Source organism: Cynocephalus volans, chromosome 4 (genome assembly GCF_027409185.1).
Source record: "Cynocephalus volans isolate mCynVol1 chromosome 4, mCynVol1.pri, whole genome shotgun sequence".
Lineage (NCBI taxonomy): Eukaryota > Metazoa > Chordata > Mammalia > Dermoptera > Cynocephalidae > Cynocephalus > Cynocephalus volans.
The window spans coordinates 113,514,470-113,540,591 of record NC_084463.1 but is presented as its reverse complement, the minus strand read 5'-3'; the positions used below and the strand labels follow the sequence as shown (position 1 = coordinate 113,540,591).

General features: G+C 39.6%; 2 protein-coding genes across 16 annotated transcripts in view; one reads left to right on the top strand and one right to left on the bottom strand.

Moving 5' to 3' along the window:
- BTBD10 (BTB domain containing 10) overlaps window positions 1–13,508 on the top strand; it is an 85,413-nt gene extending 71,905 nt beyond the window's left edge. For 6 of the 8 annotated variants that reach the window (XM_063093754.1, XM_063093750.1, XM_063093755.1 and 3 more), the window contains 4 exons: window positions 3,457–3,654; window positions 5,412–5,516; window positions 6,155–6,265; window positions 12,470–13,508. In XM_063093754.1, coding sequence (XP_062949824.1) covers window positions 3,457–3,654; window positions 5,412–5,516; window positions 6,155–6,265; window positions 12,470–12,780 — 725 coding nt within the window. In that variant the 3' untranslated portion in view covers window positions 12,781–13,508. Of the gene's footprint in view, window positions 1–3,456; window positions 3,655–5,411; window positions 5,528–6,154; window positions 6,266–12,469 lie in introns of all 8 variants that reach the window. The other 2 variants (XM_063093756.1, XM_063093753.1) reach the window with 2 other exon arrangements.
- A 1,000-nt stretch (window positions 13,509–14,508) lies between these two features.
- The window catches only part of BMAL1 (basic helix-loop-helix ARNT like 1), a 101,124-nt gene continuing 89,510 nt past the window's right edge, over window positions 14,509–26,122 (bottom strand). For all 8 annotated transcript variants that reach the window (XM_063095567.1, XM_063095568.1, XM_063095566.1 and 5 more), the window contains 6 exons: window positions 25,637–25,787; window positions 24,682–24,770; window positions 23,042–23,150; window positions 20,162–20,255; window positions 15,879–15,981; window positions 14,509–15,132 (listed from right to left, as the gene is read on the bottom strand). In XM_063095567.1, the coding sequence (XP_062951637.1) occupies window positions 14,972–15,132; window positions 15,879–15,981; window positions 20,162–20,255; window positions 23,042–23,150; window positions 24,682–24,770; window positions 25,637–25,787 (707 nt within the window). In that variant the 3' untranslated portion in view covers window positions 14,509–14,971. The remainder of the gene's footprint in view (window positions 15,133–15,878; window positions 15,982–20,161; window positions 20,256–23,041; window positions 23,151–24,681; window positions 24,771–25,636; window positions 25,788–26,122) is intronic.

Genomic DNA, 26,122 nt, shown 5'->3' with positions numbered 1-26,122 from the left:
AGACTTCGTGGGGAGCACAAATTTAGTAGCTTGATTTTGGACATGTTAAGTTTGATATACCTATTAGATATTGATGTGGAAATGTTGAGTGGGGAATTGGTACATATACATGTATAAAATTCGGGAGAAAAATGTGGGCTAGATATAAATGGGAGTCAGCAATTATATTAGCTTGTTTCTGTTGCTTATAACAAAATATCTGGAACTGGGCAATTTATAAGAAAAGGAAATTTATTTCTTACGGTTTTGGGTGCTGGAAGTGCAAAGTCCAGGGAACACATCTGGTGAAGGCTTTCTTTGGTGGTTACCTTAGTGACAGCAGGGTATCACATTGTGAAAATTCAGAGCAGAGAGAAAGAGAGCTCCTCCTGGACTCTCCTTTTAAAGCCTTCAGATCCACACCCCTCGCCGTCCTTAGTAATCCATTCATTATGGCATCTAATCACCTCTTCAAGGCCCCACCTTTCAATTACCATAGTAGGACTTCCCACCTCCCAGCAGTCACTGGGGGTAAAGTTTCTAATACATAAAACTTGGAGGACAGAGTTCAAGCTTCAGTGAGTTTGGGGGGCAGGACACTCAATCCACTACAGCAATATATTGATAGTATTTAAAGAAAATATATTTTTTTAAAGAACTGATTATACACCCTTTTTCATATAACAGACCTTTATGGACTGAGAGTTTGGATGTGTTGTCCCCTCAAAACTCATCTGGAAATCTGATCCCCAGTGTGACAGTGTTGGAAGCTGTTTGAGTAATGGGGGTGGATCCCTCATGAATGGATTAATGCTCTCCCTGGAGGGTGGGGGTTCTGAGTGAGTTCTTGCTTTATTAGTTCCTGTGAGAGCTGGTTGTTTAAAAAGATCCTGGCACCTTCTCTGTCTCTCTCTCTTTCTTCTTCTCGCCATGTGATCTGCTTGTACCTGCCGGCTGCCTGCTGCTTTCCACCATGAGTAGAAGCAGCTTGAGGCCCATGCTAGTTGCAACTGTCCTAGAATCGTAAGCCAAATAAACCTCTGTTCTTAAATTACCCAGTCTCAGGTATTTCTGTTACAGCAACACAAAACAGACATGGACCAAGTTGAAGATTAGGGAATTTTATTCTAAAGGTAGTACAAGTCATTCATAAGAGTTTTAAAATAACAGAGACACTTAATTAGATGTGGTTGCTGTGTGGAAAATGAATTACAGAGAGGCAAAAGCAAATGTTGAGGGAATGTAATTAGAAAGCTTTTGCAATAGTTTGGGTGAGAGTTAATGATGACTTGGACCATGATGGGGGCAGGAAGATGGAATATGGCTAACTATTACTATGAAACCATCCCAAACTTAGTAACATAAACTACGACCATTTTATTACACTCAATGATCATTGATTCTGTGGGTCAAAATTCAGACAAGGCATAGCACAGGTGGCTTATGGCTGCTTCACGATGCCTGGGGCCCTCATCTGTGAAGAATTGAAGGGCTGGGGTGATTCAGAAGGCTAGAGGCTTCATTCACATGTCTGGTGTCCAGACTAGGATGTCTCAAAGACTGGACTCAGCTAGGAATGTCAAATCGAGTGCCTACATATGGCCTCTCTACACAACTTGAACTGCTCAAAGCCTGGAGGCTGGGTTCAGAGACGACACCAAGGCAAAAAATTCAGAGGCTTAAGTCAGGCTTAGGAGAAGTTATGTACTATCACCTCTACCATGCTCCCCTGGTTACAAGCAAATCTGTTATGACCTGGCTGAGACTCCACCTTTTGGTAAGGAGATATCAGGGTCACCCGGAAGAAAAACATGTGGCATAAGAGATTTTGCACCCATCTTTGAAAAATATCATCTCCCAGAGGAAGGAAGTGACACAATTAAGATATGTTTAAGAGGATGTGGGGAATAATTTGAATTAGGAGGTGAAAGAGGAATCAAGGATATTCTACAAATGTTTAAATGCCTATTATATACCTAGTACTGTTCTGAGATGATTCTGAGAACCTTAGTGGATGGTGATGCCATTTACTGATTTGGAAAACTCTGAAAGATGATAAGTTCAATTTTAGATATATTGAGTTAGAGGTGCCTGTTGAGGAAAGAAAAACCATGGATAATGGTATCAGAGATTCCTAGGGATGAGGGTGTTTCGAGAAAGAGGGAGGGGTCTGTCCAGTGTAAGAGATTCAACAACCAACTGAAAGTTCAAATAGGATTAGGACCAAATATGTTTGTTGTCTTTAACAATATAAAGGCCATTTGGGGACCATAGCAAGAGCAGTTTTTATAGAGCAGTGAGAGTCGAAGCCAGATTGGAATTGACTCAGAAGTTAGGGGAAAGAGAATGTGTTGAGACACAGAAATTTAGCTATAAAGGGAATTTTTAAAAAATGATAATGGGAAATAGCCAGCTTAAAGAGAGATATGGCTAAGTAACAGTAATATAGATTATTATTTAATCAATCATTTATTGTATTATTAATTATATAGTATTATTAATTATCAGATAGTTATAGAGAAAACATGTTGTAGGGGGAAAAAGCTTTCTTGGGAGACTGTGGAGTTGAGTTCCAGTGTCCTTCTCTAACTCTCCCCCAATTCCTATACATACCCTCAAACACACTCTCACACACTTTCACACACTCACACAAGGTTGCTTCTTCAACTTCTCCCTCCAGGCTGATGCAATAACAGTAGTTTTTGAGATGGTGGAGCCTTATAGGAGATAGGACATTGCCGTTGAAATAAGAATAAAAGAGAAAAGATTAGGTCATAGCAGTTGAATTAGTTGCTGTGCATTTAGGAAGTTGCAGTTGTTCATTATGTCTGTACTTAAGGAGGGTGAAATCTGTCTTTCACCCCTTTTGTGTTCAGGGTCAAGTCTGCTTTGGAATTCCTGCACCATGTTGTATTTTGCTTGGTCTTTTGCCTGCCTTACTCCAAACTCTCTTGACCTTCTCATCTCACTTCTCTTTCTACACTGAAATATCAGTGCTGCTTGTGGATAACTTTCTGAGAAAGAGAAGATGTGGGAGATTGGATATGGGAACTATTTTAGTTCATATGGATCTGAAAAGTATCTTTAGGATATACTTTAAGACATAATTGCATATATTGACAGAAGATAATATGATATAGTGAAAAGTACCCTAAGCTAGGGATGGGGTTTTAATTATGATTTTGCAAATTAGCTTTATAACCTTAGGCAAATCACTTCATGATGTGTCCAGTGGAGGAGCCTTGTGTTAGATGCCTTTAATTGGCTTTTCTTGCTGTAAGATTCTACAAATCTATAAGAGCTCTTCCTTTTCAGGAAAAGTTTTGGTTACTAAAATATAACCAGTAAAGTATATTATTTGTAGGGTCCCAAAGTAGATGCCGAACTAATCTGGTGTTTTGTTTGTGCTTTGCTTCTGATTTTCTTTTACGAGTCAGCTATCCAAAAAATCAAATATTTTTGTGGGTTTCATTTCAGGTGCCCTAATGCATGAGTTATCAAATGATGGTGCTCGTAGGCAATTTGAATTTTATCTAGAAGAAATGATCCTTCCCCTCATGGTAGCTAGTGCCCAGAGTGGGGAAAGAGAATGCCATATAGTGGTGCTTACAGATGATGATGTGGTTGATTGGGATGAAGAATATCCACCACAGATGGGAGAAGAATATTCACAAAGTAAGTGTTGTGGCATGTTTTTTCTCTCCTGAATTATCACGGATTATCTCTGTATTTTCTATAATATTAATTGAAGGACAGTTTTTGTAAAGAAAGTGCATTGAATTTTTACCATACACCAGGTATAGCTTGTGAGTCAAATCCAGCCTGCCGCCTGTTTTTATAAATAAAATGAAGTTTTATGTATTGCCTATGGCTGCTTTCATGCTACAGTGGCAGAGTTGAGTAGTTGCAACAGAATGCATGGCTCGCAAAGCCCCATATATTTACTATCTGGCCCTGGATAGAAAAACTATGCCCACCCCTGTCATACACAGAAGTTGTTTGCCCTTTGTTAACTATCTGGATCTTGATAGATTTTTTTCTTTGTATTTAGAAGCACACTGGAGAAGTAGTTCCTGGAGTAGTAGAATATAAGGATAGCTTTTTTAAAAAATGAGCTTTTGGGCCGATCCCGTGGCGCACTTGGGAGAGTGCGGCGGTGGGAGCGTGGCGATGCTCCCCCGGCGGGTTCGGATCCTATATAGGAATGGTCGGTGCACTCACTGGCTGAGTGCGGGTCACGAAAAAGACAATGAATGAATGAATAAAAATTTTTTTTAAAAGAGCTTTTTTTTGGGGGGGGGGGGGGGTCTTTTTCATGACCGGCACTCAGCCAGTGAGTGCACCGGCCATTCCTATATAGGATCCGAACCGGAGTTGGGAGCATCGCCTCGCTCCCAGCACCGCACTCACCCGAGTGTGCCACGGGCTTGGCCCAGAGCTTTTTTGTTTTTATATAAATTTAGAAGCTTTAACTCATTGATTTCAAGGATAACTTTAAGTTTTAACATGTTTTTAAAATATCATATGTGTTCTTGGAGAAGACAATGACCCTTCAGAAAACTTTGTGGAACTATAGTTAGGTAATTCTGACCAAAATAGCGTATCTTGAGCAGTAGTGACTAACTTGTTTTATTTCACTCCAAACTTTTGATTACAGTCTTTTGATTTTTTTCATTGAAAATCTATTATTTTTCTTGGTGAACCCAATATTAGTATTTTGGGCTAATTTCATAGATTGAGAAGAAGAGTTGAAAGAATGACTCTAGGAACTGAAAAAAATAGTCCAGCGTCTTGTTCTGTACTCCAGTCTGTTGACTCGGTAAGGATTAGGGTTTAAGTAAAAAGAAGAGGAATTATAGAAAGTACCCAAACCTTTTAATCTCTAATTTTTCCATTTTATGTACCTTTTTTTTTTCTTTTCTTTTCTTCTTCTTCTTCTTTTTGTCCACTGCCCAGTAAGGGGATCCAAACCCTTGACCTTGGTGTCACCAGCACCATGTTCTACCAAGTGAGCTAACAGGCCAGTTCTAACATACCCTTTTCTAAAAATGAAATAAAGCAGATTTCAAATTGTATTCTTTTTGACTCCTAAAGAAGATTTTCAAAAGATTATTTTAACACAGTTATGATAGCACTTTTCAGGTTTACATTGAGATATTTCTGTTGCATGATGTACTTAAATGAGTATTGTGATTCTTTTGTAGGTAGTTGTAGTAAGAGGCATTTCTGTTGATATTTCCTCAGTCCAGGCTCTTTGCTGACAATGATTTCCTGTAATAATATGTGGAATAAAAAGTTGAACAGAACACAGAAAAAATGAAAGGTTACCAAAAATCAGAAGGGTGCTAATGTATTTCCTTTTAAATTGGCTCTTAAACCAGCACGTTTGGTTTGTGAGTGTATTTTTTCTTTTTTTGAAAAAACCTTTGCAGTTCACCTTTTAAGGGAGATAACTCCACCTGAAAAAGAGAAGGCGAGGAAAGTCCATCAGTCTAACTCCCTGAAGTTCCCAGCACATTTGGAAGACTCAACATGTTGTCAGTGGAATGTCTGTCCTTTGCAAAGCCAGTTTGCTCTAAACAGACTAACCTAGGCAGAACTTGCTCGAATCTGCCATTTTTAACATCAGTATTAAATGGGACTGTTCGCCTGAATGGAAAACAATTTGTGGGGAGGGTATTTGCATTTTGGGAAATTATTAATAGTTGCTCAATCCATGAAATGTAAAATGTATTTTTTGTACTATTTGACAAGGCACTTTTCCCCTCTCTAGTCTAGGCCTTGTAGGCATTTTATCAAAGTCCTTTACTTTGCCTGCTTCATAATGATGTGATATTGATATATTCTTTTGGTTTTCTTATTTGAAACTTGGGGCAGATCCCATTCCAATAAGTGTGTATATGATGTATCTTTCAGAAGGAGAGTCTTCCTATGGATTGGGTTACCTGATTGGTTATCAAAGCTTTCCTTGTTTCCACTTAAGTAGACCTTTGCTTCTTCATTAACTGTACTGAATATTGTCCTGTCATGTTGGCTAGTCACCCTTTGGCATTACTGCATCCATTATTTGGGCTTTTAGGGATGTCAGGACCCTATAATGATCAAGATAAATTTAAGTTCATCTCTAGGTGCTTTGATTTTAATATGAAAATATTTTTTGTCTTTTTGTTTCCAGTTATTTATAGCACAAAATTATATAGATTTTTCAAGTACATTGAAAACCGAGATGTGGCCAAATCAGTTTTGAAGGAGAGGGGTCTTAAGAAAATTAGATTGGGAATAGAAGGTAAGACATTTTTATTATTTTCTATTTTCTTTTGAAAAACAAGTTTTAAGAAAATGGATCCTATTTAGAATATGGTTTGAATACTTCGAGATAAACTGACAAATGATTACTGAATGCTTATGCTATAAACCTATAAATAACAAAAATCAGTTTCCTTTATCTGAGATAGACAGACAGAGGGTCATTAGGAATTATTATTTATTTCATAAGATCCCCTAGTGATATAGAGACATGAATGTCTTTTCTGCTATAGCTCACCCTAATTGATTTTTGGCAAAACCAATGTGGTGTGTGTGGTCATGTATGTGTGTTTATTCCCATAGGATTGTCAAGGCTCTTTGCCTAGCAGTGATCATTGAAGCCCAATAGAATGAAAAACTACTTTCTGAAAATTCATGTCAAAGTAGTACTAGTGCATACTAATGTCTTAAGTTATGATAACAGTTAGCTTATTTTCAAGTTAAATACAAATTACAAAAGTTCTTTCATCTTATTTAAATGCATACATTTTTAGATAGCTTTTTACTTTATAATTTAAATAAATTTTTCCATGCCTTGTCTAATGCTTCTTTTAAAATACCCATATTAAGAACAAAATATCTTTCTTGGCATAACATGGCATTGTGTAAAGAGTAAAGGCTCTGGAGCCAGATTGCATATGTTCAAATCATAGCTCTGTGATGTTGGCCATTCTGTGCCTCAGTTTCTTTGTCTAAAATGGGAGCTTTAATAAGTACTTTATAAGGTTATTGTGAGGATAGAATTTCATGAGTTAATACATGAAAAATACTTAAAACAGTTTCTGGTACATAGTACTTCATATGTTTGTGATGGTGATCATGAAGATAATATTGTTGATCAATGACCTGGTTAAGGTACTGGAGATCACTGTAATAGGCTGCCAAGACCTGTGGAAGAATGACCAGAAACAGGATTTTACGGGAGGAGGAGGAGACTTTGGGCTTAAAAAGCAGTGGAATTGCTGACAAATTAGCTTTACAAATGCTTGCCCTCATCTGTCACTTTGCAAACAGTGGAATTTGGCTGCTTGGTCTCAGAGCTGGAGAGAATGCAGCTGGGAGCTACTTTAGATTGAGGGGACAGGGAGGGCCTCTGAGCCTTTCTGAGGACCAGTTTCTTTATCGGTATAATGAATATAATACTCTGTATATCTTAGAGGATGGTTGTGATGATCAAATGAAATTTACTAGAAATTACCTCCTCCCCACTCTACTTTCTCTCTGTCCACATGGCTACTACCATTCATCCCTCAAATTTTCTGAAATTTTCTTGGAACCTCTATAAAATTGCTCCTTAGAACAATTAATTATATAATACTCTGTCCAGTCATGGACTATGAGCTCCTTGAGAGAAGTCAAGTTGCATACTGCAAACCTAACATGTGGCCTGCTACATAGTGTATAGGGGGTTCTCAAATAGTGAATAAATTATAGAAAAGCTACATGTAATTTAGTTACTGAAAATGAGGATGTCTTTCTCTAACACAAGGGAATAATAGCAGTTGAGCTGAACTAAATTGAGCTAAACTCTTAAATGAATTTTCATAGAATCATAAGGATCTAGTAATAAGTACTAATTGCTCTTAACCCCATTTAAAATATTATAATCTATGTATCATGATGTTCCATTTCTGAATATTTTAATATTCTTCTCTAAAAATATTTTATTACACCTAACAAAACGAAGAATAATTTTGTACTGACAAGAAGTATTTCACTGAAAAGAAAAAAAAAAAAGAATAATTCCTTAGTATCAATCCACATTAAAATTTCCCAGTGGTCCCCAAAAATGTCCTTTATAGCTGGTCTCTCTAAACCAGGATTCAGTTCAGGACTACACCTTATAACTGACTGCTTGTTATGTCAAATCTCTCAATCTAGCATAGTTCCTTATTTATGATACTGCCTTATGAAGGGTCTGGATTTGCCTTATTACTTCCTTGTGGTGTCCTTCAGTTAATTTCTCTCTCTTCTATATTCCTATAAACTGTAAGTTAGATTTAAAGGCTTAATTTAAATCCTCTGTATTGATTAAGTGGGTGACAGCCTGGCCCCTCCTTTAGAAGATTAGCTGTTCCTTTGTATGATATTATTTTGGTACCATAAGAATGTTCAGCTCTCCATTAACCCTTACCTTAAGGTTTTAAATACTAGTTGATAATTCTTGCCTGAATCAGTACTTTCATTAGGATTACAAAATGACTGTTTCCTAATTCTGTCATTCCTTTTACATTTATTAGCTGGTATTTTTTTTGCAAAGTATAGCTTTCATCTATTAAATGAGGCTTTTTGGTTACCCAACATTATCTCTATTTTTAAGAGAAACTGAAGCTCAAGAGGTTAAATAACTTATTAAAGTTTCATTGGAGTAAATAGCCGAGCCAGGATTTGAATCCAGGTCACTGTGATTTCAGATTTTGTGAGTGGCTTGAAATACTGTATTAAGTGGAAACTTTTTAAAAGAGGCAATATGCAACATTATTTGCCTGTGTACTACAAGCTTGTATAAATTGGGCTTGACTTTGATAGGACAGTAGTAACTAACCAAACTCTTCTACTTTTCCTTCTTTCAATAACTGCTTCTAAATGCTGAAGCATTCTTTTCTTTTCCCAACTAATGTGTAGACCAACAGACATATTTTCCCAAGTCTATACTTTTTTCCTCTTGAAAAAGTAAGTAGAATAGCCTCAATCCCAGGAGTAGGGTTGAGATTTTGGGGGGACAAAAAAATATTCAGATTTCCAAGTTAGCCATTTTGTTATTCCCCCCATCTCAATCTGTCCACCTACCGATTTCTTTGCCCCTGCCCTCCCAATCCCAACTCCCTCAAAAGAATTCTTATTATTAGAGTACTGACTTTCATGGGAGCTAGATTGGGTTGGTGTATAAGGAACATAGGGAGGACAGGATAGAACTTGGATGTGTGAGAAGGAATATAAGGCTGGATTAAAAAAAAATACTCTTAGTTCTGTGGTACCATATTCATATTCAGATATTGCTATAGTCAGGTCTGTGTAAAGCCTATTCTACTTAATTACAAGCAGGATTTTTGGTTTGATGGGTGGTGTTAAACAAAAAAGTGTCCAGGGTGGGAGTAGGGTGGGAAAGCACAAATACCTCCTGCCTAAATCACTCTCCCTACTACAATTCCACTGAAAGGCACTTCTTTGGGGTTTTGGGTTTTGTTGGTTTCACCTATCCCTTAGTGGAGCAACATCTGTCAGCCTCATAGGGTTGGGTTTTAAAGGCAGTTTAGGACTGCAGGGGTTTTCTGTTCCATCTAGCAGACCATATTAGATATGGTTTTACTCCCATCATTAGGAACCTTGTCCTGAAGTCAGTGGAAAGCTCTCTTCTGTCAAGAGTACTTGACTGAGACTTAGAACAGAGTCTGAAGTTTAAAGAAAAAAAACCCTGAAATAATATTGTTGAATTATGGTTACCATAGAATACAGGAAATTCATGACTGAATAATGAAGTCTTTAATTCGATGTGATTATGAATTATTCTACCCTCTGCATCTTGAGCATGAATGGCAAGACAATGGAAGGACTGGCTCTTGTCACTGAAGGCTCAGCTTTGTACAAAATCCCTGATTTCCCAATTCTGTCATTTTGGACCTGTGTGCAAAATTTTGTTCTCTGCAAGATTTTAACAAACTGAGCTTGAAAAAAACCTGAGATTTTCTTTGTTTAATGAAGAATATAATTTGTTCCAAGTTCTCCCCCAGATGACCCAAATCTATCTTCTAACGTTACCTTCCACTGTTTCCCAATACAGACCCTCTGTTCCAACCACACATGTCTCAGGATCTCCTAAACACATCTTGTATGTTCTTGCCTCTGTAGCTTACCTTATGCCATTCTCTCCTTAAAATGATATTCTCTTTGCCTGTATTGCTCTCCACTTGTTTCTGCCTATCCCAGTCTTACTCATCCATTAAGATCCAGCACAAGGAAGGCCTTCAAGAAGCATTTTCTGTTTTAGCCCATTGGATCTCATCCCTCTTCTAAATTCTTTATATCTCCACCATATCCTTAACACTTTTCCTTATGTGCATACATTTGCTGTTTGAAATGTTCTTGGACTTTATGAACAATTTCATTATCCCCAATAAACCACAAACACCTAGGCAGCACCTGATATTACAGTTCTTTGATGCAGTAGCTGCTAAACAATTACTTGTTGAATGAATAGGCTGGTAAATCTGGAAACCAGGGACAGACTTTATTTTTAAAGGAAAAAGTGTTCTCCTCAGTAAGGTGGATATCCAGGAAGAGTTTATCACTTGTAACTGGTATACCTGGTAGTTTATTCGTTCTTTGTCAAATATTTGGTTGGTATCTGCAACTTATCAGGCACTGTGCTAGGCACCAGGGATACTAGATAAAGATGCTGGATTTGCCGTATAGAAACTCACTATTTAAGTGAGTCAGACATGCAAAAAGGTAAGTACAATTTAGTGCTGTAAGTGTTGTTATACTGGGAGTGCTATGTAGCATAAGAAGTGAATGACTGAAATTGTGGGGAGTCTTAATGTTTTTGTCAGGGAGAAAAGAGGTTGGAGCTGTAGGGATGAGTGAGCGGAGAGGGAACAGGGAGCAGAACAATATGTGTAAAAGCACCAAAGCATATTTAGGGAAAAGTGAAAAGCTTAATGTGGCCAGCATATTTGAGAGCTCTAGGTTTAGAGGGAATATAGCATGATAGTAGATGAGATTAAGTAGGTTGGAACCAAGCTGTAAAAAAGCCTTGCATATTATGCTGAGTACAGACCTTCCTCTTTAAGCATGAGGTAACCATTGATAGTTTTTGAGCAAGGATATAATGTAATTACATTTGACTAGACTGGTAATTCTGTATGGAGGACAAATGAAATATGATGAGATGGGAATTTTAAAGACTTTCTAATAGTCCATGAGGGATCAAGGACAAGGAAATAGAGATGGTGAACTTTCTGACCTCTGGTGCTACCCTTCAAATGATAACTGACTGGAAGTGTAAAATGAAGAAGACATTCTACAGAAGGTCTTCAGAAGGTTTTTAGCCTTGCTCACCTGCCGCGCCTCCCTCATGCCCACCACATACACACTCCACACACAGTTAAACATATTAGCTGCCAAGTTATATCTACATACATTCTCTTATGCAGTAATTATTAATGGAACCCCTACTACGTGAAGCCTTTCTATTTTTCTTCTGATTCTAACTATGATTTAACTTTGACCCATGGGCCAAATCCAGCCCATTTCATGTTTTATTTATTTTTTTAAAGTTTTATTGGAACATAAACCTGCACATTCATTTACATATTCTCTGTGGCTGATTTCACTTTATAGTGGCAGAGTTGAGTACTTTCAATAGAAACTGTAACCCACAGGCCTGAAATATTTACAGTACTGCCTGGCACATGGTCCAAACTAGTAATTCTTGCTAGTAGAAAGTAGGGAAGGGACTTACAATAGTTTCTAAGGACAGTATATCTTTGCAGAAAGTGCCTTACTGATAATTGAAAATCTAGAGTTACCCTTAGTAGTTGTTACTCTTCAGTGGCTGTAATCCAAAGGAAGAAGGTATAATTAATCAGGGAAAGCTGCTTTGGAAATGTGAATCGAAATTAACTCCTTGCTTGTTGGGACTAGTAATGTTAAAATGATATAGGAGGCTAAAATGTTGGCCTTGCTGATCTAAGTGCAGAGGTATCTAGAACCGGCTGTACAGCTTTGTCATTTCATAAAATGGAAGGAAAAAACCCGGAGCAATATAAGAAACTAGAAGGCTAATGTGGCAGTAAATTGCAGGACTTTACGCCAGATAATCCTCTAAAGAGAACAGTTAAGTAATATTGAGGATACACACCTAGAGCCCAATATCTGCTCCAGATTATATACCATTGTATTGGGGACCCATCCCCTCCATACAGCCACTTTAAGACTGTTTTTCTGGTGGTTGGTGTATTGAGGAGCTGAAAGGATGATGGAAGGTTTTGTGAATTAAATCAGTAGGACTTTAGATTCTGTCTGTTGGGCTGATGATTAGGTAGATGGAATATTGGTTTCCCTTCTTTGTTTCAGTTTCCATTTGTTCAGGATCTGTAGTAGAAAAGCCCTCTAAGGCAAAATTGGGCAAGAAATATTGTGTATGTGTGTATCCTTAGTTTTAAAAAATCTTTCTTTCCTCCAGGTTATCCTACCTACAAAGAAAAAGTAAAGAAAAGGCCTGGGGGCCGCCCAGAAGTGATTTACAACTATGTCCAAAGACCCTTTATTCGAATGTCCTGGGAGAAGGAAGAAGGAAAGAGTCGGCATGTGGACTTCCAGTGCGTAAAGAGTAAATCTATCACCAACCTTGCTGCAGCTGCCGCAGACATTCCCCAGGATCAGCTGGTAGTTATGCACCCAACTCCACAAGTGGATGAGTTGGATATTCTCCCTATCCATCCCCCTTCTGGCAACAATGACCTCGATCCTGATGCACAGAATCCAATGCTGTGATGCTAATGTTCCTTGAAACCATAGCATGCTACTCCTCACAGTGATGTTGTACTTTCCTCATTCTGCACTGCAAGGCCACTCTTCTTCATTGTGAGATGCACATAACAATGTTTAGGATATTGCAGTGTAGGCTTTTTTAAAGACCAAAGGTAGCTGAATGGTTTTTTAAATGAGTACAACTCTAGCATCCTGAGGTTCCAGTTATATAAATGTATTTGTTTACTGTTAGGTTTGTGAAATTGGTTCTTTGTATGGGGGACAGTTCTTTTTCATACATCTAGGTCTTTTCAGAAGAGGTGGAAATTGGCAGCTGGGGTACTTTTCAGTCTACATTGATATTTTTCACACCCCAGATAAAATGCAGAATGTTATATAGTTGCACTTTATAAATGGTGGTTAAATGGAATTGTTCAAGCCATTTTATGGTTGTGATGCACTTAAATAAGTGCTTCTATCACAGTATTCCTTCAGTAAAATGTGTATAGTTTGCCACCCATAATGAGCAAAAAATGAGTATTTATCTTTTGGGGCTTATTTGAATGATTAGGATGAAATTCAGTGCCCATATTTTACCAGTTCAGTTATCTCCAGTGCCGTTTTCACCCTTTTAGAGTGAGTCATATGCAGGGAGTGTGAACATCAGAGGTGGTTTATTATCCAGTCTGCCTTACCCTTAATCTGTTCACAGATATTTATTTACTAATGCTTTTTTTCTTAAGAGTTATGAGATAGGAAAATGAAGTGTTTGCTCTTCATTTACTAAATGATTGTAAACTCGAGTTTTTCATCAAAATAAAATTCCATTGTTTTAATGTTTCTGACCAACTTTATAACCACCTTGACCAGATTTTTAGTCCCAGACATAATAGCAGATTTCCTGTCTTGTTGAACTAACTAGAAATCAGATAGCTTAAGGAAGTCTAATTTGGTATATGTGTGATGTGGCACTTAAATTCCCTACTAATTATAAAATACAAGGGTACTTCAAAAAGTTCATGGAAAAATGGAATTAAAAGATAATATGTTTCCATGAACTTTTTGAAGACCCCCCCCCATATACTATAAATTCAAAACAATATTAGAGCTGAAAAGAGGGTATTATTTTCTAGTTCAACCTGATGTGAAGGGTGAAATAACTTTCCTAAGTCACATAGTAACCCTAAGTTTCAGAAACAGTTTCTGACACTCGTTCAGTGCTTTTTCCATTATACTGTGCTGCTATGCTTAGCAAATTATTCATGCAAATGCTATTTTAAATATTCTGTGGCCCAATTCAAAAAGGAATGAGAAATATTTAGGTGGTTTGGGTCTGGAGTCACTTCATGTTTGAAGCCAGACAACTGCAAGAAGTAGTAGATAGGGGGCGGTAGAGAAGCCAGTTTGTTACATCTACTCTTGAATTTATCATTTCAGAGGATTTGAAATTTGTGTGTAAGCAATAACATCTTTGTTGTCACAAATTAAAATTGCAACAATTTGGAAACTGTTTTAATAATACAGCTAAGCTAACTGCCTGGGGAAATTATGCAAGTCCCAGAATTGTTGTGAAGGCCAGAAAGGCACTGCAAATGTTTTTGGCATGGATCATCCTAACATACCCACTGTAGAAACCGGCAATACCAGACCTATAACAGAATGTAGGATTTTTTTTTTCCCCTAATTAGATGAAATGGGAACACTATTTATAGAACAAGGGAAACATTTATTAAAAATATTTAACTGTCTAATACATTATACTTTAACCCATATTTATAGTAAAGGATTCTTACAAGGAAGAATAAACGGCTTTATGATACAATTAATATAAGAAATATCCACATGGGGGACTTCTTTGTAGTGTAAAAACACCATACATCTGAAATGACCATTTGCATATAAAAGCTACCAATGATGCTTCTGTGCACAATGATTAAAAAATTCAACACAAACAGAATCCAAAATATACAGTTAATGCAAGCTATTCACAGCTAGCCCAATAATCAATGATGAGGAAACACTGGAGCAGGCTTAGTTCCACTTTGTCTGAAGTTACACATAGTAAGATTGACTTGTATCAATGGCTCTGAGATGGCTTTTATGAAGTCCATACATAAAAGCTATTCTCTCCTTATCCAGTAAGCTTCACAGACTGTAAAACTCCACCAGTAATGCACTTTGATTCTGTAGCTGTTGCCAAAGCAACATTTAGTGTTTACAGCGGCCATGGCAAGTCGCTAAAGTCAACAGGACCACCTAGCCCAGCATCTGCTTCCAGGAGGCTCATGATGACAGCCATTGCTGCTTCATCATTACTGGGACTACTTGATCCTTGGTCGTTGTCTATCATGTCTATGCCTATGTGGGGATTCTCACCTGTGGAAGGAGATAAAGATTGATCACTGATAAAAAATACAAAAGCTTATTTAGATTTAGTAAGCAGTTCCTAAGCACACTTTTAATAAAGTGATATTTAATAGCAGGCTGACAAAGACTGCTTTTTGAGCTGCACTGCCATAATTAATTTTTTTTTATGTTGCTGTTTTTCAGAGGAAAGAACCAACTTTTTAGAAATAAGAACAAAGTGCAATAAAATTCAATAAATGATAAAAGTATTTGAGTTGACCTCATCCTAATCCGATATAACCAGTTAAGAGGAAGAAGTTATAGAAAGAAAGGAAAATAGGAAGGGAGAAGTTAGGAAAGAAAGATCTAGAAAGACGAGTAAAAAAAAGATAGATGGGATGGGAGAAGCAAACGCTCATCATTTAATGACATTTGGTGCTCTCTGAATGCTTACTGATCACCCTTCTAGGCTTTATCTGTGAACCTTCACTGGCTCTCCCTCTGAAAAGACTGCCTATGTCTAGGCTGCTCTAGCCTCCTCTTGAGTTCCAGGGACAAACTTATAAGTAAGTAAGTAAGTAAATAAATAAAATACTAGAAGTAAATCTCTCATCACCAAAACCCAAACATTGAAGTCATCTTTGAAGCAAAGACAAGTTTTTAACTTTTACTTTGTTCTTGTCAAATTGTTTTATACAATTCAGTTCTTAAAACCAATTTTATGCCAGATGTTTTGCAAGCTCGCTGCAGGGGGAATGAATAATAATGCCACTTACCAAGAATAGAAGAACTGTCAGAATATGGATAACCTGGGTTCTCCTGAGCCTGCCCTGGTAGTAGGCCACTGGAAGGAATGTCTGGAGTCCCTCCATTTAAAATCTATAAACAAAAGGAGAAAAGTGTGAAAATTTCCACTCTTAAATGGAATTTTCAATTAGTTATGTGCAGTGTCACCAAGAAAATGAAGCATGTTGGAAAAAGAAAGAGGTGGGGCACTTCAAATGGCTTCAGTTTCCTATTGGATGATTTCATACAAGGAACTATTAGGAGTGGTCATAGCAAGAAAAAACCTCTCCCCCAAACTATTCTTTTCTCATTTGATTCAGTCCATACAGTCAACTTAAAGGTTGAATAAAATCCCTAGAACATTCAACTCCCTGGGATCATGCTGCTCACATATTTCTTTAAGGCCAAGGCCTAAACTTCAATGAGCCTAGCTGAGCATTTCCCCTATAAGGGAGTAAAATATCTTATAGCAACAGATGGTGCTGAAGAAGAAATAAATTGGGTTGTTAATAAGCTGTGAAGAGACAACTCTAAGAAGTCACAAATGAACAAAAAACACTAGAAGTAAATCTGTCATCACTAGGTATACTACAGGTGCCAGCTTCAGTAACCTGTGGCTTAAGTTCTTGAAAATAGGCTGCTGAGGAGCATGATTACTACTCCTCAATAGCAGTATTCTAAATTTGTCTCAAAATCTGTGCCTCTCCACCTTCCCCTGACCTCAAGCTTCCTTCCCCTGGCTGAGTCTCACAGAGGAGCATCCTTTGAGAAGTATTTTGATATGTAGGTAAGGAAGCAGTTTGGGAGCTGCTGGATTTCAGGAGAACCAGGGATTTCAGGCTTACCATAGGTAGCATTATAACTTTATCTCCACAGTTCAACTTTTTGGTCTAGGGACCCCTTTACACTCTTAAAAAGTTATTGAGGACTCCAGAGAACTTTTTTTTATGTAGGCTATATTTACTATAAACATTTAATGAAAAATAACTATTTTCCAAAACAGCAACAACAAAAAGTCAGTGAAAAAGTGAAAAGAGTGTCATCCTTTTACATTTTTGCAAATCTAATAGCTGGCTGAATAGATTTCAACAGGATTCTCATATCTGCTTCTCCATTCAGCCTGTTTAGATATGTTGTTTGATTGAGTATATGAAGGAAGTCCAACCTCCCACAGATATGTAGTCGGAAAAGGGAGGCATATTTTAGTAGCCTTTTCAAATAATTGTAGTATTTTTCTTTGATATTACATCAAAACTTGACAAGTGGAAGTTTCTTAAAGGTTAGTTGCAAAGTGGAATCTGAAACCATATTAATGAATTAAAATCCATTGGCACTTACGATGGATCTTTTACCCTTGAGTGATTTTGAAATATCTTGCATTGGTCATTTAGAAAATTGGTATACTGAGTAAGGCAGATCTTCCAAACATTGATATACTTCATTATGCATCATCAAAACATCATCATTGTTAATACCACCTATTTCATCAGAAATATCTTTTAAGTTTTGGGAAGCTGTCAAGCTCAATGTAACAGATACAAGTTTTCTAAAAATTCCAATTTTTGCATGAAAGCTCAAATTTTGTCAATGACAACAAATAACTGTCAGTTGTTTTCCCTGAAGAGACAGGCTTATTTCATTCATTTTCAAGAAAATGTATACCGAATATCCAAGTGTTAATAACCATAGTTTGCTATAGTAGAAATGGTGTCCTATGGAAAAAGCAGCTAGTTCAGCTCACAACATAAACAACTGCACAAGCGCTTGTTCTTGAGACAACCATCGGTTTGCAGCACAAGCACTTTATGTATACTTCTCATTTTGTTACACAGAGTATTAAAAAGATGTGTACCCACGGATTTTACAAAAGTAATAATTTTTATTGCTTCAGTAAGGATATTCTTAAATGAAACTGGCTTTTAAGTTATTTATTTATTTTTAAAATTACGAATGTGTGGTGGTGACAAAAGCAATGACTACTAGTACAGTTTGGTGCCACAGCTCTGATTTTGCAAAAGCACCAGCACTATCACCCAGCATTGCTTTTGCACTACCAGCGCACATATTAATGCAGTAGGAAAAATAAAATGTTTTAGCATTATTATGAAAATAGCGTTGACCTTGCAGACTCTTGAAAGGGTCTTGGGCCCCCGAAGATCACAGATGACATTTGTACAACAGCTGCTTTATTTGAACTTGCCTTAGTGCCTCTGGATGTCCATATTATCCTAGAACCTATGGAGGCTCACTACCTCCCTTTTCAACTTGATCCTGACTGAAACAACTACAGGCTAAGTGGTTCATTTTTGGACCTGCCACATTTGAAAGTGATTGGGAAGGGTTGGGAGCATGGGGCCACCTTTACTCTTGTCAGTCTGGTACACCATTTCCTGCTGCTGAGGACTCATCTCATGAGAGAATACATTCAAAATTTCTCCTCCCAGACCCACTTTTTCTTCATTCCATTTCTTTTTATTTAAAGTCATTACCCAGAACCATTTTTATAAGCCCAAAGAAAAGGAAAAAATTTTCATAAATGCCTCAAAATACTTGAGGCTTTATGATGTAGAGCATAGCTTTAGATTTTTTGCATTTGTTGATGTGAACAGAATCGGAATGTCATGAGACCTGGATTGTAGTTTGGGCCATGCTTATTAACAAACGCTGGGGAGCCTGGATTTTATCATCTATAAAGTTGTGAGGATAAGATGAGAGAATGTATATGGAAGTTCTCTGAGTAATATTTAAGCATATACTGAAGTGATAACCTTTCAAAACCGAGTAGTAGAATCCATGTCATTACCAGGAAGTCAAGTACCTAAAAGTTGAATTGAGAAGCTGAGATGGGAAGACCACCCTAAGGAGATGGTGGATTGAGTATGGTGGAAGGATATAGGGGTATAACAACAGAGCTTAGAGCGTAGCCAGCAAGCAATGGATGGGGATACGAAGCCCAGATTTCATCTATCAGTGATAATTTTCTGAGTCATTACCAAGGACCAAGCACTTTCACATATATGAGAAGTCTTCACAAAAAGTTCATGGGAGGATTCATATTATCTTTTAATTACATTTTTCCACAAACTTTTTGAAGAGCCCTCATATTATCTCATAATAGGATTTCATGTGCAAAGATGCTGGCTGTCCTAACCAATATTAACCTCATCATAAAACTAGGACTTGAAAATTGTACAAGGTCACATTACTAGCACATGGCAAAGCCAGGCTTCAATCTCAGGACTATTTTGCTTTGACCATGCTCTTACTCATTAATTTGTTGATTTTCAACCTTATTTTGGGGGGATGGAAGGGAGCAAAACCCTTTTTCAAATAGAAATTTTTGCAGAAGATTCATATATAAAACAGAAGTAAAGCTGCCCTGGTAGAAGCAAGAGTCTGCCCTTACCCTCTCTCATTACCAACTACCGCTGCACCTATCCCACCTAGTAGCACCACAGCTCTTGGTAACCTGAGCCTCCAAGGAGCCCAGTTTGAAAATCTCTGCCTTGCTTTTGATATAGTTTGTGCTGTGGGAGTACATTCCTAATACTCTCTCTGTATGTATATGTTTTGGGAGATAGGGGTAAGAAGACTTAATTTCCAAAATGCTGGCCCTTGGGCTGTCCTAACCTATATTGACATCAGCACTATAAATAGATTTATGATTTATGATTAACACGGGCCTAGGCTGGTAAATTCTCTGGTAAAGATGAAAACCAATGAGTGACTTCTAAACCTGTTTATAGTGTAGTCTTCTAGCCTTCTCTTCATGAGGGCTAATGACTGATACATTACTTGTGCCCAATGCTGTCACACACAGGATATCCAGGCAGCAGATCCCCAAGTATTCTGAAGCCATAAAGCATGGCTTGACTTCCAAAGCACTGCTGGTGATATTGCTGCTTCCAGTGCCTGCCCTAGACACTACTAATCAGAGAATGTCAGAGAATGAGATGCTTTTTTATGTGAGGTACCCACTAATCCATCCCTCATGGGAACTCCTGAATTGTTCCCTCACTGAATTGGACTGACAGGTCCCCAGTCCTTAGAATGTTCTTTCTGCCTTCCTCCACTCACATGGAATAAATCCTCTGGGGATGTCAGCAAGCCTCCATATTTCCACTAGTATGCACTGTACCCAGCCTCACACAGATGCATTTACTTCAAGGAGGATAAAGAATCCAACAGCAACCACAACTGTAATGCTGCACTCCTACACCCAACATTTCAGAACTTGGACGAGAAGCTCTCTAGCCAGAGTCATCAGCCTTACCTTCTTGCCTCCTGGAGAGGAGGTATCAGGGGGAGGTGTACTTGTGATATTCAATGGGCTAGAGCCACAGCTGGAAGGCGATGATCCTCTTATCCTGTCAGAGAAGGGAAGAGTTAGTTACACTGTCTTTTCTTTTTTTCAGTGGAGTGTATGTGTTTTATTAAGGGGTAGTGGTGAGGAGGAGGAGGATAAAGATCTAGACTAGGGATTGGCAAACTTTTTTCTATAAGGGCCAGATAGTAACTGTTTTAGGCTCTGTAGGCCATATGGTCTGTATCACAACTACTCCACTCTGCTATTGTAGCTTGAAAGCAGCCCTAGACAATATGTAAATGAACAGGTAAAGCTGTGTTCCAATAAAACTTTACCTACAAAAACAGGTGACAAGCTGGATTTGTTCTGCAGGAACCTGATCTAGAATATAGATCCTGGAGTCAAGCATCTCACTGACAAAGGCCTTGCTTGGATTAGGATTTGGATTCAGGTTGGCATATTTCAAGTAAGTGGCCAGTTTTATTTCCTCACAGAATCCAGATGAGTTGGAAGAGACCTTAGAAGTTCACCCTCCATCTCTGATACCATGAAGTGGAATCCACAGCAAATGATTTATCCTATTCCCTGTAAACAGTGTTTAGCTAGTGAATTTCTTAGGAAATGGAGGATGCAGGGTCTAAAACGTAGCCTAGTAATAGTAGTAGCAGCAGCAGCAACATCAGCCTTCTAAGGCAGCAGGTGATGAAAAAAGGGCCCAGGCCTTTCTCAACTATCATCTCTCAGCATAGTACATTTCATAGAAGGAAAGACTGAGAACTGTGAATCCATATCAACTCTTGTCAGGCTGAAGGACCTCAGGAAAGGAAGTCATAGCTTAGCACTGGAGCTAGAGTTTAGAGAGAGAGTGGTGATAGCTGTGTGACCACCAGTCTCTCAGCTCCTACATGGATGAATGCAGCTTTTGGGTCACCCAGGGACCACTCTTCCAATGCCCAGAATTCTTCTGGCTCTTGACCTGTACTGCCTAGTTCTCTTGTTTGTGAGTGAACAAGTTTTGTCTCCTGGATTATAAACTTCTCAAAGGCAGGAGACAACTATATATATCACGTACTTTCAGCACACATAGATGGCTACTAATTGCTTACTGAAAAATTGCTGAGTATCTCCCACCTTTCCCTACTTAACTCTGTGAAACCACTATTTTTCCAGGTTCCCCATTTTGGAATTGCCTTTTCATCATTCCTTATTTCATCTCTCAACATCTATTTCTTAGACTATTGATTTTTTTTTTTTTTTTCGGACAGTGTCATGACTATAGGATAAGGCCTCATTCCTGGGTTGTCAAACATGCCCACTTTCATCTCTCCCTATTCCAATCCAACTTCCACAAACCTTAGCACAACACTTTGGATGCCTGCTCAGCATCCTACCATAAACGGAGTGTTTTGATATTCTTCCAATCCAAACTACTCAGCATCATTTCTTGGGATTCTTAACAATCTCCCATAATAGCTCTGTGGCTCCTTCCTACACAAAGGTTGCCCAATTAGGTGGCCTGTTTCTTGACCCTGAACATGCCACTCGCATGCCCACTAGAGTGTGCCTGGCTTTTCTAGAGGGAATTCCTGGCCTCATCGCGAACCCTGGCTAAGACCAAGTTCAAACCCTTCCTCCCTTGCTTGCTTCAGCCTATACACTCTCCCCTTTTCATATTATAAAAGTAGACTTAAGAGATTTTAAGATCCTTGAGGTCAAGGACTCTGTTTGATACTGTCCTGTATGGTGTCAAGCATAGCACAGGGTATGCAGTGGCTGGTCAGAAGTTGATTATACTGCACACATCCCCACATATCCTTCCTGAGGCAGAGGCAAGCATGTGTGAGGCATACCCGCCAATTCTGTGGGGTTAGAACATAACTGTACTACCCAAGGGGTAAGAGCCCCTCTGTGGCCAAATGGGAAACAGGACAGCCTCCAGTTCTGGAAGAATTGATCCAGTGATTGTTTCATTAAGTTTGCATTCCTAAGAATTGGGTTACCATGCTCTCCATCCCCCAGATTTAGATGGGCTTATAATAACTGCTTTCCTTTCAGTGATTCTCTTAAAAGACTTAGATTTAGTGAACAATTTTTGTGCACTCACTATATGTCAGGCTATGTTCCAGGAAATTTCCTGAGTTCCCTCACAATCTTACTACAATCCTTGAGAGACAAATAGTGCCTCCCTTTTATGGTTTAAGTTAACAGAAACCAAGAGGTTTAAGTGAATCTCCTGAGCACAGACAGGGAAAGAGCAGGCCCAGGACTCAAACCCAGGTGGACTACTTGCAAGCTCCTTTATATAGAAAGAAAGTTTCCCCCAAGAGAGCCACCTCTATTACTAGCTGATCTGGTTGGTCTCTATTACTAAGCATAGAAAGCTTTTTGATTGGAAGAAGTGAATGTTTTGCTAAGGCCCAGATCACTCTCTAGCAGTTGGCAGCTCTACTCCTGCAGTCCTATAATGTTAATGTATGTCCATCCTCACTCGGAAGCTCCTTGAGCCATAAACAAAGTATTAAGAAAGTTGAGCTGCCTCAAGGGTTCTGGCCTATTTTGATTTTGCTTCTTTATTTAAGGCAGAATTTCTCAATCTTAGTGCTATTGACATTTTGGACTGGATAATTCTTTGTTGAGGGTGGGGAGTAGGAAGACTGTCATGTGTACTGTAGGATGTTTAGGAGGCAGAATCCCTGGTCTCTATCCACTACATGTTTAATAGCAACCTTCCATCCTGTTATGATGGCCCAAAATGTCTCCAGATATTGCAAAACATCCCCTGGGGGGCAAAATTGTCCCACGTTGAGAGTCATTGGTTTAACAGAGCAACTAGAAGGTGTTACTTGCCTGTGGATTTCCATGATTTCCTCAGCAATCATTCGACCTATTTTTCCTGCTCCAGCCCTGGTTCCCCCTGGAATCCCTGGAACAGTGGGGTGGGTCCTCTTTGGGCCACCTACAACAAAGGAATCTGAGAGTGGGAAGGGGGAAAACTGAGGAAGAAATGCTATTATGTGTTAAAATCAGTTCGTCCCATGATCCACTTGAAGTTCGACAACAGGTTGTGCCCTGAGGGCCATTAATGCCACAGCTTGTCAGGAAAAGGCATTCCAGCAGGGAAAGGCTCAAGCTTAAATTCAGGATCAGAGGCCAAAGTGCTGACATGAGCATCTAATTCCTTTCATGCACTCAAAAAAACATTTACCAAATACCACTGTGCTATGCGCCACTGCCCTCAATGGCAGTCTAACAAGATGAACAATGGCTATAGCAAAGTGTGGTAAGTGTGACAGGCACAAGGCACCCAACTCATCCAGGCCAAGTGCAGCTTTCTGGAAGAGGTTAACTGAGCTGAATCTTGAGAAATTAGTATAAATTAGTTTGGTAGAGAGGTAAGGAGGGAAAAGCATTCCAGGCACAGCAGCCAACATGTGCAAGAGCACTGAGGCAAGACAGAACTTGGGAGACTCCTCTGAGGAATTCATGCTGAATGACGAGGGCGTGATAGATGAAATTGAAGCACAGGTACCAACAGGATCCTGAGGGGCCTTGGAAGCTATAAAAATGAATATGGACAGTCTCCAGAAGGGGAGAAGGTATACCAAAGCACTTTACACTGAAAAGGCACTGAATGACGTTTGGGTTATTAAAAAGTCTACTGCATGGAGAACAAACTATAGTGGAGGATGGGGTGGAGAGAAAGAGACTAGAATTAGGAGGTTACCTGCAATAATCCAGGCAGCAGATGAGGAGAGTGAAGTAAGTAGCAACAGTGGTGATGGGGAAGTTTGAGAGAGAGAAGGGACAGGACTTTGTGTTTAGATATAATGGAGAGAGTCAGGAGTCAAGGTTTCTGGCTCACACGACCAACTAGAATGGGGAGTGCCGCGAGTCACTTTGGGATATTCTGAATTTCAGGTGACTCTGGGACTCCAGGTGGTCTGTCTAGGAGGCAGTTGGAGAGACAGAGCTTGAGCTCAGGAGAGAGGGCAGAGCTGGTGGCATGGATGTAGGAGTCACTGGTGGAGTGGTGGGGACTGAAGCAATGCAAGCAGAGGTGGTCCCAGGAAGGACGAGCCCTGGGGAAGGTGCCCACTGGCTGGGACACACACCACAGCACCGACAGACACCTTCCTCCCAACCACAGGAGCCAGTGACAGTCACAGAGAACATTTCACATCACAGCCACTGGGCAATATAGAAGGAGTAAAGCACAAGAGGAGCAAGGAGTTGGCTATTTCAACAGCTTCCAGGGTGCAGGCAGCCTCAGGAAGGGCAACAATGACTTCCCAGAATTACATGCTCAACAGAGAAAGTGAGATGACAGTGTCCTTGGTACTCATGGGGAAATCAGCACATCATCTCCTTGAGGCCTCCCTCATTCCACAGAATATGATGGCAGGGGACCCCAAATATTTGGGGGAAGGGTATTTGGCCAGAAGAGCTTCTCATGGGCAAGCCCCAGTGCCCCGGCAGTACATAGTTACCTTCTCCAGAGGGCAGCATGCTGTCCATGCTGTGGGGGGACGCTGTGAGCTGGGGGAAGCTTGGGTCTCCGCCTTCCAGGACATTGGCTCTGTGAAGATCCCAGCAATAAGGAAACGTGAGTCAGGCCTGCTCAGAACCATGTACCTTTCACCTTGGCCAAGGTGTCCGGTGTCCACTCTGGACCTGGACAGGCCAGAAAATGAAGTGTCTGTGTGAGTGGCTGAACAGGTCTCCTCACTGTTTGATAACACGATGGACAGCATCCCGGCCTTTGGTCTCACTGCCTGCCTGGGCTTTCCTAATTCCTGTGGGACACAGTCCAGCAGAGGTGGTGGCTGCAACACCCCGCTGCCCCTGTACCTCCTCTCCTGCCAGCCTGCAGCACACCCATCCCCAGCTCCTCACTCAGCTCTAGCCACAGGTGGGGTTTGGACACCATGGAGAAAGTGTGGGGAGCAGGCCTGGCCAAAGAGAAGGCTTTTTCTCTCTCCCTGCTCACTAGCAGTTGGCAGCCTTAGAGATGGCATTCCAGCTGCCACTGCTCAGGCCACCACCCTGGGATGCATGGAGACCCCCCCCATCCTCTGCCAAGGCCCATATGAACCTATGTGAACCTTACATGGATTCTCATCCCCTCTCTTCCACAGCCGCACAAGAGGATGCCCAGCATGCAGGGCCTGTGGAATTCAAAGGTTGACTGTTTTATGTGGTAGGAAATGTTGATGTTTCCTGGAGCAATTCCAAAGGCTTGGGCCTGCATGATATGAGTACTGAAGCTTGTCCTTTGTTAATAACCATTTCTGGCTTCTGCCAATACTGAGGCTTCACAAGATATTAGCAAGGTGGCATTAAAAGATGTGATAGTGGCCGTTGCCTGTACCCCCTTTTCCCAGGTAAGGAGCCCAAGGCATCTCTTTGAAGCAAGGGAGCTTCTGATATAGGAAAAACACTTACAAAACAACAGTGTTGGTTGAAACAATATATTCTACTTCCTTGGTCCAAGGGTTCATGAAACTGAACCATCGACTCCGTAGTGTGATGAAAGAACCATCTTTGATTTTAAACTTGTAGCAATTAGTTGTAATCTTTTCTCTTGTCTGTAAAACTGAAAATGCAGAGAAACTATGAACATTGTTGTTTCCTCAGACCAATATATTAAACAGGACACCCAATACCAAATAATAAAGGTACTCAGAATGCAACACCATCACTCTAATAAATCAAGGGAGGCAGTGGTTAGCACTTCGGAGAACAGGTTGTTTCTGAGGGTCTAACTCACATTTTTCACTTCACTTGTGAATTTGTCACTATTTGCCAGAATCTGTGAAGATAAAGCTCCAGGGAATAACTGATCACATCCCACACATCTAACTGAAATCAGCTGTCATGTGAACACTAGCAAATGAGAAGCACTATCCAAAGGGGCTATGCTCTTCCCAT